Source organism: Callithrix jacchus, chromosome 14 (genome assembly GCF_049354715.1).
Source record: "Callithrix jacchus isolate 240 chromosome 14, calJac240_pri, whole genome shotgun sequence".
Classification (NCBI taxonomy): domain Eukaryota; kingdom Metazoa; phylum Chordata; class Mammalia; order Primates; family Cebidae; genus Callithrix; species Callithrix jacchus.
In genome coordinates, this window is record NC_133515.1 from 44907511 (window position 1) to 44919544 (window position 12034).

The 12034-nt window shown below is 42.4% G+C and overlaps 1 protein-coding gene across 5 annotated transcripts in view; it reads right to left on the reverse strand.

The window, feature by feature from the left end:
* The window catches only part of ANTXR1 (ANTXR cell adhesion molecule 1), a 268675-nt gene extending 257034 nt beyond the window's left edge, over positions 1-11641 (reverse strand). For all 5 annotated transcript variants that reach the window (XM_054244875.2, XM_035272389.3, XM_078349163.1 and 2 more), the window contains exon 1: positions 11168-11641. In XM_054244875.2, coding sequence (XP_054100850.1) covers positions 11168-11325 — 158 coding nt within the window. In that variant the 5' untranslated portion in view covers positions 11326-11641. The remainder of the gene's footprint in view (positions 1-11167) is intronic.
* Between the last annotated feature and the right edge of the window lie 393 nt (positions 11642-12034).

The window sequence follows — 12034 nt, forward strand, 5'->3', positions numbered from 1 at the left end:
GTGGAACTGGGTGAAAATGGTGAATGCCTGAGCTAAGACAATGACAAGGAAAAGAACAAGGTCAACCTGGGAGAGATGTAGCAGTGGATGTAATCAGGCTTGAGTGTGAAGAAGAGATTGCTCTCAGATCTCTGGCTTAAGTAGCTGGACTTGTGGTGCCACCATTTGCCAAGACCACAAAGGGAGGAGGAGATTTCAGGGGAAAACATCTGAGTGATCACCGCCTCCCCGCCATTGAAATTCCATCCCTCCTTCCCTCACTAATACAATTCTTTGCTGGTTCTCCAACTGTTCTGCTGCTTCTCAGCTCTGTTTAGTGGAGTTTCTCCTCTTTCCCAGGCAATTTCTGTTGGCAACTCCTTTGGGTTGGACTTTGGCCTCTTCCTCTTCAAACTCCACCTCTTCTTGACATTTTAAAATCCCGATATTATCTTGATACTATTTATTATCCATACCTGCATTTTTAACTACTACCTTGGGCTTGCTTACAGCACTCAATTTTTTATTTTCAGCTCCAGGGTATCAAGCCAACTGCCTACTCAACATCTCTATGCACATGCCTTACATGTTCAGACTCAGCACGTCCACACCAACTTCTCTTTCCTTCTGATGCCTGCTCCTTACTGTTGCAACCCTTTCCTCTCCCATTCCAGGCAATATCCAATCCTGCTGCTTCTGAACACAAAAGAGCCCCGAGTCACATTTATTCTTTTTTCCTTCATTCCCGCTGCAAACATAGATGATAGGTAATTATTTCTAAAACACACACATAAGCTTGATACTTTTGTCCTTAGAAACCTTTAATCTCTAACCTATTCCTGATGGAATAAAATCCAAACTCTGTCCAGATTATTTTCCTGTCACACTCATATCACAAAGAACATGTGTCACTTTGCTCTCTATGTTGTCTTTTTCTTTACTTTGTCACCTGACAAAATCCTGATCAACGTCCAAGTTCCAGATCCAAAGTCTACTACCACCAACACCATGATGACCAGTGCCATCATCATCATTATCATCATCATCACCATTACCATCACAACCACCACCACAATCACCACCATCATCATTACCACCACCATCACTATCATCACCATCATATCACCATCACCACCATCATCATCCTTATCATCACCTCCACCTCCACCACCATCACCGTCATCATTACTACCACCATCACTATCATCATTATCACTCTCACTATCACCACCACCATCACCATTATCCTTATCACCATCATCATCTTCATCACAACTATCAACATCACCATAATCACCACTATCACTATCACCATCACCACCCCCACCATCATCCTTATCATCACCTCCACCTCCACCTCCAGCGCCATCATCATCCTCATCATCTGTCATCTCAGCACTCACATGCCAAATGCTTAATTAAAGGTTTTAATCTTTACAACACTTTTGTGAGGCAGACATTTTAATGCCTATTTTATTAACAATACTGAAGATCAGAGAAGCTAAATAATTTGCCCAAAGTCACAATGCTTGGTGAAACATTGAGCTGATATTTGAAGCTGCAGACGCCTGATTCTGAAATTGGCCTTCTTAAGCCCTGTGTTAAGCATTCCCATGAGGCACATTTCATGTAGGGAGACTTACGAGAAAGGGAGAAAAGGAGTGTCCTGGCCAGTAAACATCATGGCTTAAATGTGTTTGTACACACAGCAGGACCTGGCAACACTGAAGGGCAAAACATGGCCTCTCAGTGACCTTTGCTCTTCTGCCTTCATATTGTATGTGGCTTCTTCTGCCACATCTAAAATAAGAGCTCTGCCTGTAGCCCAGCTCCACGGCATGTGCTGCCCCAGCCGTATCCTCATCATAAGGCCGTGAGTATGAGCCATCATTATGGGGCAGCTTTTCTTGTCTTCGTGTTCAGTCTCATATCTTACTGAGGGAGGGACCTGAATCAGAATCACCTGGAAGCCTTTTCCAAAATACACATGTCTGCCTCAGCCCTCTGAAGTTCTGATCTGGCCCTTCGTTGAGAGCCATTAGTTTAGCATATTCATTCCCAAGGTCTACAATTTCTACTGGACCTCTTATCATGGAAGCCTCCCAATTTCTTTCTTCAGACAAATGCTCACATGTTGTTCTTGGGTGCTAGAAATCAACATCAGTGGCATCCCCTGCTCTGCTCTGCCTTCTTTTAGTCAGAAGTTATCAACCAAGGTGGTACCACCCTTAGAAATAAGTGTAGAGGCTGTTATTTATTGGTCATCACAATGACTAGAAAGGCTAATGACATTTAGAAAGCAAGGATGAGGAATGCTAAAGCATCCTATGGTCCATCACAACGAAACACTGTGCCACCAAAAGTGCCAACAGAACCCTCATTGAGAAGCACTAGTTGGAGCTCATATATTCTTGATTCAAACCCTGAATCAGTCCCTGCAGTATACAAGCATCCTCTGAGCTCTGCTGCTGTAGTGGTCTGTGTTCCATGGGCTGCTGTCTTTCCCCAGCCTTTCAAATTCCCTCGTATTCCATAAACTATGGAAAAAGAGAGTTTTATCCTTCAAATATATTCATGTAATACTTAGGTGGCAGGAGAGCATATCAACTCTCCATTTCTATTTTCCATTTAATCTAATGTAATCCCCCGCCAGCCTCACTGCATGTTTCATCTAAAGTATGGGAAGAATGGGAAAGGGAGGAAGAGTGCAGGAGCTACCATTGCCTCTTGGGCATATTTGAAACATCATGTCTGACAGTAATTCTGGGTTTGTGAATGCTGTATATCCAAGACATGGCTCAAAACTGAACTTTCCCCCAAAGTCTTATCTCTTTATTCTCTTTCAATGGCTACTTCTTCGTTTATTCAAGCCAAAGCAAGCTATAATTATACATTTTCAGTAGAAGCTTTTATTGTCCACCCATATCTGGCTTTCCCTTCCATCTGGGCACATGGGAGGATTTTTCTTCAAGTCTTTTTCCACAGAGTGAGGCTATGTGATCAGTTCTGACCAATGGGCTATGAGTAGAAGGAAGCATGTCACTTCTAGCTGGAGCATTTCATGGCCAGTGAGACATCATCTAGCATTCTCTTGCCTTGCAGCCTTGATGGTGGCAGCATGTGTCAGGAAAGAGTTTCCACCAGCCTGGCTCCCAGAACCACCACCATAAGCAGAGCCCCGCTGACCCCTATCAGACATGTAGTATATGCCGAGACTGAAACCTCATTGTTTTGTGTAACTGAGATTCAGGGGTTGTTTGTTACCACAGCATAACCTGACCTTGCCTGGTTGATGTTCTTTTGCATATTTAGATTCTTTTTGTTTTTGTGCGTAGATCATGAGTCAGAGCAGCTTGGGTCTGAGGCTTAGCTTCACCACTTAGAGTGACCTTGGCTAACCTCTCTAAACCTCAGTTCCCTCCTGTGTGAAATGGTAATGATGACTGTACAGACCTTATGGGCATTGTAAACACTAAACAGGATCATATGGGCGAAGCATTTACTATAGTGTCTGGAAGGTAGCAAGGGCTCAGTAAATGTTACTTCTTATTTCTTATTGATCTAAAATTGCCTTTTCTTGGCCCCTGCCCCAAATCCTCATTGGAGCCTTTAGCTTTGGCTGCCTGGAGTCTTTCTGACACATTTCTCCATAAAAGACTGATAGCCTGGGACTTCTTCCTGTTTATTCTGGATTTCTTGTTCCTCCCAGGACAGGACATTGCTTGCAATAGGCATTGTTTTATCCATGCCTGTATTGGTGTATACACTTGTGATCAAATTTGAGTATAGCATCTATGCCAAATGAATGGAAGAATCTGCTGAGTCAAATTGGAGAAATCTAATTACTTCTTCAGTATGAACCTGACATGTCTGAAAAACATGTCAAGAAATGTTCAAATATTTTTGTTGTCTTTTATTGCAGAGTAATCAGTGGGAGAGGCGAGATCCAGTCTCTTGGCTGCAAATCAGAAATAGACACACGTTCTAAATTAGCATAGAGCAAATCCGATTTGCATTTATGTGACAGCCAAGTCTCCCTAACTGATCCCAGACTTTGTTTCTGGACCACTAGGAGTCCTTCAGCATTTGGACATAACTACAGGCTATCTTGGGACAGGTGCCTTCCTCCGACACTCCTGGACTCTATCCTCAGCTCGACCCTGAGTTTAACTAGGTCTCCACAGCTAAGGAAAGTAGAGGTAGTTGCTTGGCTGATCCACATAGAAACACTTTTGCCTAATTTATTTTTACTTTTGACCCAAATGCCGAAGCATCCGATTTGCAGGCAGTTCTACCAACTGGCCTAAAAGGCCCTCTTGAACTGTGGAACCTAATTGGAGGAACATTTAAAACCAAGCATTAAGTCCATTTCAAGAAAATAAATAAATAAATAAATGAAATTCCTGGCCTCTGATAACTTTTTTTCTGATGCCCTTTAAAATGATTATTGTAAAAGACAGTGTGGTAATTCCTTAAAGACCTAAAGACAGAAATGCCATTCGATCCAGAAATCTCATTACTGGATATATACCCAAAGGAATATAAATTGTCCTATTATAAAGACACATGCATGCATATACTCATTATAGTACTATTCACAATAGCAAAGACATGGAATCAACCTAAATGCTCATCAGTGATAGACTGGATAAAGAAAACGTGGTACACGGACACCATGGCATTCTATGCAGCCATAAAAAAAGAAGATCATGTCCTTTGCAGAAACATGGATGGTGCTGGAGGCCATTATTCTTAGAAAACTAACTCAGGAACCGAAAATCAAATACCAAATGTTCTCACTTATAAGTGGGTGCTAAATGATGAAAACACATGGACACATAATAGGGAACAACTGACACCAGGGCCAGTCGGAGCGTGGAAGGTGACAGGAGGGAGAGGATCAGGAAAAATAACTAATAGGTATTAGGCTTAATACCTGGGTGATGAAATAATCTGTACAACAAACCTTCATGACACATGTTTATGTAATTTCTTTTAAGTTTGGGGGTACATATGCAGGATGTGCAGGTTTGTATGCACCCCTGAACTTAAAAGTTGAAAAAAAGAAATTAGAGTATGAAATGAGAAAAGAGGAGATAAAATTGTTATTTGCAGATTATATGATTATGTATCCAGAAAACCCAAGAGAATCAACTAGGAAATTACTTGAAACAAGAAAATAATTCACAACGAAATCAACACATATAGTTCTATACTATATATGTCTAAGAGCAAACAAGTTAAAAGTTAAAATGGAAGAAAATTTCCCATTACAATAACCAAAATGATCAAATACTTAGAAATGAAATTTATAATAAATATGCAAGACTTATATGAATTAAAATGCAAAAAATAAAAAAAATATATTATTGTAACATCTTCAAGGTACCTTCTATTGAACTCTTTGCTTTCTATTCAGAGCCAATTTTGCAGACACTGAGCCATCTTCCAATGCATTTCTGAAAACAAGCTACATCTGTGTGTTTTAGCACATTTACAGACTTCAATTTCTCTTTTCCATCAGATTCAGTCTGAACAAATTACTAATTCATCATAATCAAATGCCCTTAAAGTCTGACTCAGCAACTAACCCCCCAGATTTCTGCAGCATTTCTCTCGGGTTGCAGGGGGTTGGAGTTCCTGATACTTTCCGTCAACTGCAGCTGATTTACAGCAGAGCAATAGCTCCTCAATTAAGTAACCTTAATTGCCTTATGCACCACGATTTACTGAAACTCTGAGGCAGGGATTTTTAATGCCTGGAATCCACCCAGTTCCTCCAGTTGTATTGCCATGTGCTTCTCATTATGGTCCAACTGTGCAGGGCAGATGAGTGGAAAGAGCTGGTATGGGAGTCAAGGGCAGACACTGTCCTGGCTCTGTCATGATCTAATCCTAGGTCCGTGGGCAAGTCACTTAACCCAGTGGACTGAACAAAGTCCATTTATCTTCAAATTAGGGACAGTCATGCTTGCCCTACCTACCAAACAAGGTTGTCTTTGGGACCCTTGTGAGAGAGCATGAGTCTGCAAGACTCACACAAGTTCTCAATCCAGTGTTACTTTTTTAAGATAAGTAGTTGGGAACTCAGAAGATATTTTCCCAGAAAAAAAAAAGTTAGTATTATACCTGATGGTGAAGTTTCCAGTCTAATGCTATAAAAATCTGTCTGATGATCCTGTCCCTGGAGTACAATATATAACAGTGGTCCTGGAGATCAGCACCACCAGGTCATCACCCAGTTGTGGGTGCTATGGTTGGAACTCTGGGGGAGTGGCAACATGGAGTCCCTTTATAGAGTGGAAGAAAGAGAAAATTGGTGCTGAACAGAAGCAGAGTGGCCAGGGATTCGGGGGATCTCATAGGGAAGGAGCACATGGTGAGCCTGTGGAGGGCCTTTACATACATCAGGATTTATTAGGTGCAGAAAATGAATGACAGGCAGTGGCTTTGGAAAGTCCTATAAATAAAGCCACTCAGTGTTTACTCCTACCCTCCAGCCCACCATCTCCATTCCTCCTGCTCTCCTTCCCACATTGTTTTTGAAGTCTTGAGGGCACGCATAACATAGCTAGCCACTTGAGATTCATAATGCAGAATCCACTTTCTCCATTCAAGTGACTAACAGCTCCATGTAAAACAGGCCAATATGTTAATACGTAAACATATACTGTAATAACAGAGGGTGGAGGTGCTGTGACAGAAGAAAGGTACAGTCATGTCTGTGGGTTGATCAAATGGGTACACTCATCTTGGAAGATCCCCTGGAAGACTTAAAAGAGGCTAGCTGCTTCTTTGCCTTTTGTTGAACAGAGCCTTCCAGATCTAACTTTTCAAATCCCTGATTGAATTCCCAGCAATCTATTTTTCCTGACTATAACCAGAAAAGCATGTTTAAGTGAACATGAAATTCCATCAGTAGAAAGCCTTGTGCAGCCCAGTCCACCAGCCCAGTCGCCAAAGCCGCTAATAATGCCCTATTGTGTTACTGTGGTATTTTCTAGGTTATCATTATGAAGTCTTTGCTCCTGGTTGAGAAAACATGATGTTCCATTAAATGTATAATCTGGGTTCCTTCCAGGCCAGAGATGAAGCCTGCTTAAAGCTGAAATAAGCTGAGATTTAATGTCATGAAAAAGAAAACCAGTTGCTGGGGAAAAGGGAGTTCCAGGGATTGGGAGAAGAATGGTGGATTCAGTCTCCTATGATCCCTCGGTTTCAGACGGTAGACAGTGTCTTGCCAGCCAAAGGATCTAAGAAGCCCAGGAAAAAATGAGTCAGCATTTTTTCAGTTTCCACTCTGGCTGTGGTTGGGTGCTGGACTGCACTGTGTGAGGAGGTTCTTTCGAGGACAGAAGATTATGTCTTTAGGGACCACCCAGGGGCCTGTTTGCTACCACTGCCTTTCAGCCCACCCGCCCAGGTCTGGACACATCAATCTCATAAATTAGCCTGGATCACGATGGCAAGCTAATGGTATGTGTACTATCACACCAAGTTCTAGCAAATTTTTCATTCAGCACAAAAATATCCTTCTTTTCCAGCCACAGAACAGCTAAAGGAAGTCAGAGGCATCCACCTGAATGTCTGTGAAGGTGTCTCCATCATTTTTTTTCCTGGAGCATTTTTGGGTCCCCGATGTGCTTCAAAGAATCTTATGGCGCATTTAGAAGTTTACTCCAGGATTAAATATAAAAGCAGTAGTGGCCGGGGGCGGTGGCTCAAGCCTGTAATCCCAGCACTTTGGGAGGCCAAGGCGGGTGGATCACAAGGTCAAGAGATCGAGAGCATCCTGGTCAACATGGTGAAACCCCGTCTCTACTAAATATACAAAAAATTAGCTGGGTGGCACGTGCCTGTAATCCCAGCTGCTCAGGAGGCTGAGACAGGAGAATTGCCTGAACCCAGGAGGCAGAGGTTGTGGTGAGCGGAGATCGTGCCATTGCACTCCAGCCTGGGTAACAAGAGCGAAACTCCGTCTCAAAAAAAAAAAGCAGTAGCATCCTTTATAATAGCAAGGGGCTTGGAAGTCAGCACGCTGGTTAGAGACCCACTTGATGTGAATTTTTAAAAATTCAAAATAACTTAGTTTTGCTGAATATAAAAGTAATATGTTTATTACAGAAAAGTTTGAAAATTAAGAAAAACATAAACAATTTAAAATTCTACTTGCTAGAGACAAATACTACTACCATATTGGTAAATAGTGACATACACATGTGTGTGTTTAACTTTTTAAAACAGGTAGAATCATAACGCAGATGACATTTGGTAAGTGCATTTTCATCTAAAAGTATATAGTAAGAATTACATATTTCTCTTAAAATAGCTTACAAGCATGTATAGCATGCAATGTATGTTCAATACTATACATATATCATACCTTAGTAAATCCCCTGTTGTTAGACACATGCAATCCTCAGCTTTTTATTATAAATATCACCTCCATAAACATACATGCAGGTACTTCTTTGCGACTATTTGGATTTTTTCTTTAGGACATGAAATTGCTGGATGGAAAGGTAGACCCCTCATTTTTTAAAGGTATTTGATATACATGTTGCCAAATTATCTTCTTGTCCATACTATCCAGCACAGTAGCCACATGTGGCTATTAAAGTTCAAGTTAGTTAAAGATAATTAAAAATTAACTTCCTTAATGGCACTAGCTACATTTCAAGTGCTCAAGTTACACATGGCTAGTAGCTACTGTACTGAACTGCACAGATGTAGAACTTTTCCACCATCCTAGAAAGTTCTATTGGACAGCGCAAGTCTAGAAAGATTGCACCAATTTACATTTTCCCTAGTAAGAGATGACAGTGCCTACCTCCTGCAAACTGGCCAACACTGATTCTTGTAATTCTTTAAGAGTTTTTGTCAACCTAATAAAAATTACAGTTTGATTTTTTCATTTTTTAATTAATAATGACCTTTTTAGTTCATTTATGGACTTTCCTATTTTTTCTCTTGTGAATTATGCATTTAGGCTATTTCCTATCAGGATTTTTCTTAACTACTTTTTATATACGGAAATCAATCTTTAGAGAGTAATTCATGTGGCAAAAGTTTCCATTGCTTATTTTTCACTTATAGAAGTGTAAAATTGTAGTATATTCAAATCTCTCTTTATTTTCATTTATGGCTTCTGCCTTGTCATGTTTTAAAAGCTCTAAACCTAAGGTTACAGTAATATTCATCTAAATTATCTTCTAGTTCTTTCATCATTTCATTTTAAATATTTAGATTTTCTATCTTTCTGAAATTTATTTTTGTGTATGGTGTGTAAATTATAAATCTAACTTTTTCCTTTCCCATGTTATCAATCACTTGTCCAAGAACAATTTTTAAAAAAATAATGAATATACTGATTTAAAATTCCACTAAATGTTTACATGTACTTGGATCTACATGAACTTGTCTTTTTAGATTTTCTACTGTATCCACCTATTTGGTCTTTACCATCCTGTTTTTATTAATTTACATAGTAATACGTTTTAATATTTGGAGAGATGGAGAGAGAGTATGTCTTCATTATTCTTTTCCAAAAATGTTTCAGCCCTTCTTACTGTTTTTTTTTTTTTTTTTGGCTAAGATAAGCCTAGAATCATTTTGTAAAATTCTTATCATCAAAACAAACTCTTTCAGAACTTTGACTGAAAAGTTGAATTCCATTTCTAAATTAATTTGGGAAAAACTGGTTATCTCTATGGTATCCATAACTCTATAGTATCTCTACAGTCATCCATTCAGAGACATGGTGATTCTGTCTTTTTTTAAAAAATATTTTCCTGAATATCATTCTGAATTGCTTTTAAAAAAGCACGAATGAGGAGCAACTCCGACTGTTTTCAGGCACTGTCTCCAAGTCTGTGAGCTGGCGCTCCTAGCTACTAGAAGTAACAAAAGAAATTCCATTCCTTAGCTCTGGAGCATATTTTCGGTATCTACCTTCTCATAAATCTGCAGAAAAGAAATCTCACTTTTCATCCAAAGAATCTGGAGTTCAAAACAGCCTTTACGGAAAAATCAAACTCCAGGGGCAACTGCAAAGCACATTTGGTGTCCAGCTAGCCAGCTTATTTTGCAGGACTCTTTTTCCAACTCCTAAATACTTTCCAGTCTGTGAAATCCATCTCCCCACCACTGAAACAGCAAAGCGCCTCTCCTGGCACTGGAGAGCTCACTCAGTTTTAAATGAGCATGGATCTTCCATGAGGGGCTTTTATTGTTCAAGCTGGTTTTCAGCAGATAGCATGAAGCTTCCTTGGGTGACTGTGGGTTGGCAAACCTATGGGGATTTGGGAAATGCTTCATTGGTCAGAATTCAGCTCTCCCTTGAACAAATCCTAAAGCCTAACCATTATCCCCCCCCCCTTTTATTTTTACAAGGAAACCAGGGCTCCTGCACCTCCCTGGTAGCCCACCAGTCAAACGGCCAAAACCTTGAATTCACCTACATCTGGGGTTCTCAAGTCGAGGGGGAGGGACATTTGGCAGTGTCTGGAGGCATTTTTAGTAGTCACCACTAATAGAAAAGGAGTGGGGGGCGGGAGATGTTACTGGCATCCAGTGGGCAGAGACCAAGGATCCTGCTAAACATCCTACAACGCATGGGACAGCCCCCACCACATAGAATTACTAGGATTCAATCTCAGAAGTGCCAAGGTTAAGAAACTCTGCCTTTCGTTTTCACTCAGTGCCCGGTGAGAAGCATGCATTATATGATTTGGAGCAAAGGTCATGCCTTCCGTAGAGCAACGTTTAAAAAAAAAAAAATCGACAATTGACTTAAACATGCCCAAGCCTCTAACTTTAGGAGTGCCTGCAAGTTCTGTCTTTGGTAAGCAAGCCTTTCCCACCAACATCGGAGGGAGTCACAGAAACTCAGCGAGACAATAGCATCCTCCGAGTCCCTGGCATGCTCCTGGGACACAGAAAGCAAGGCAGAAAAGAAGTCTGTCCCCTTCCGAGCAAGCGGCGTCACCTTGGCTGCGGGCGCTGGAGCCCAGGTTGGGCGGAGTGCGCCCCAACAAAGGCGCAGCGCTCCGCCGCCGCCTGCCACAGTCTCCCTGCGCCCTTGGAGATGTGCGCCTGTCCCCAGGCGACCCGGCCTGAGAGCCCGGTCCGGGCAAAAGCATCCTCGCCCGCTTAGCCTGGGGTGGGGGGAACAAGTGGCGGCACTTACTTGTCCAAAATGAAGTACAGGTCGAATCCGCCGTAGCAGGCTGGACCCCCATCCTCCCTGCGTCCCCCGTGCCCATGCCCGGCGCAGATGAGCACCAGAGTGGCCAAAGAGAGCCACTGGACTCCGATGCCTAGGGCTCTCCGCTCCGCCGTGGCCATGGCCCGCAGCCCGGGGAGAGCAGGGTCCGCTCCTTCCCACGCTCCGCGAACTCGCCACGACCCTCAGGGACGCGCCATCCGCGGGCCCCTCGTCGCGGGTCCTTTATTCCCCCTCGCTCCCTCGCAACTCCCCGGAAGCAATTGTCTGGAGGAGTTCAAGATTTTCCCTCTGGTTTCCGCCCCGATGCTGTTTTTGGGTTTCGGGTTTCAAGGATCCCAATCCGGTCCTCCGCTTCTTTAAAGTGGCTGCTCCGGGCGGGGGCCGCCGGGACGCTCCCGAGGCCGCGCCGAGGTTTTGCAATGGAAGGAGTTCCGTCCCGACGGTTCTTTGTCCCAGATTTTAAATATGATGGGATGGGTTTTCAAATTGTTCTTGATGGGGGGAGTGCTTTGCCTTCTCCTTCCTCTCTGCCCCCCTTTCTCGTTCCTACAGGAAAGAAAGTTCAAAGGCTGCCACCTTGTGGACAAAAGCAGCGAAAGCACGCGTGGGACCCATGGGAGCGTGGTGGGGGCGGGGGCCTTCCAGGCTTGGGGTATAAATCTCCTGTCCTTATCATTCTCATGTGAGTGGTTCATGTTTTCTTACTCCTTACTTCTTCCCACGCACACTTTCCCTTTCTTTTTCCATGACTGCCTCTCCATTCTTTCTAGCCCTTTTATCCCTCCTTTTCCTTCCTATCCCACATCTGTTGATACGTTCACTGAACAT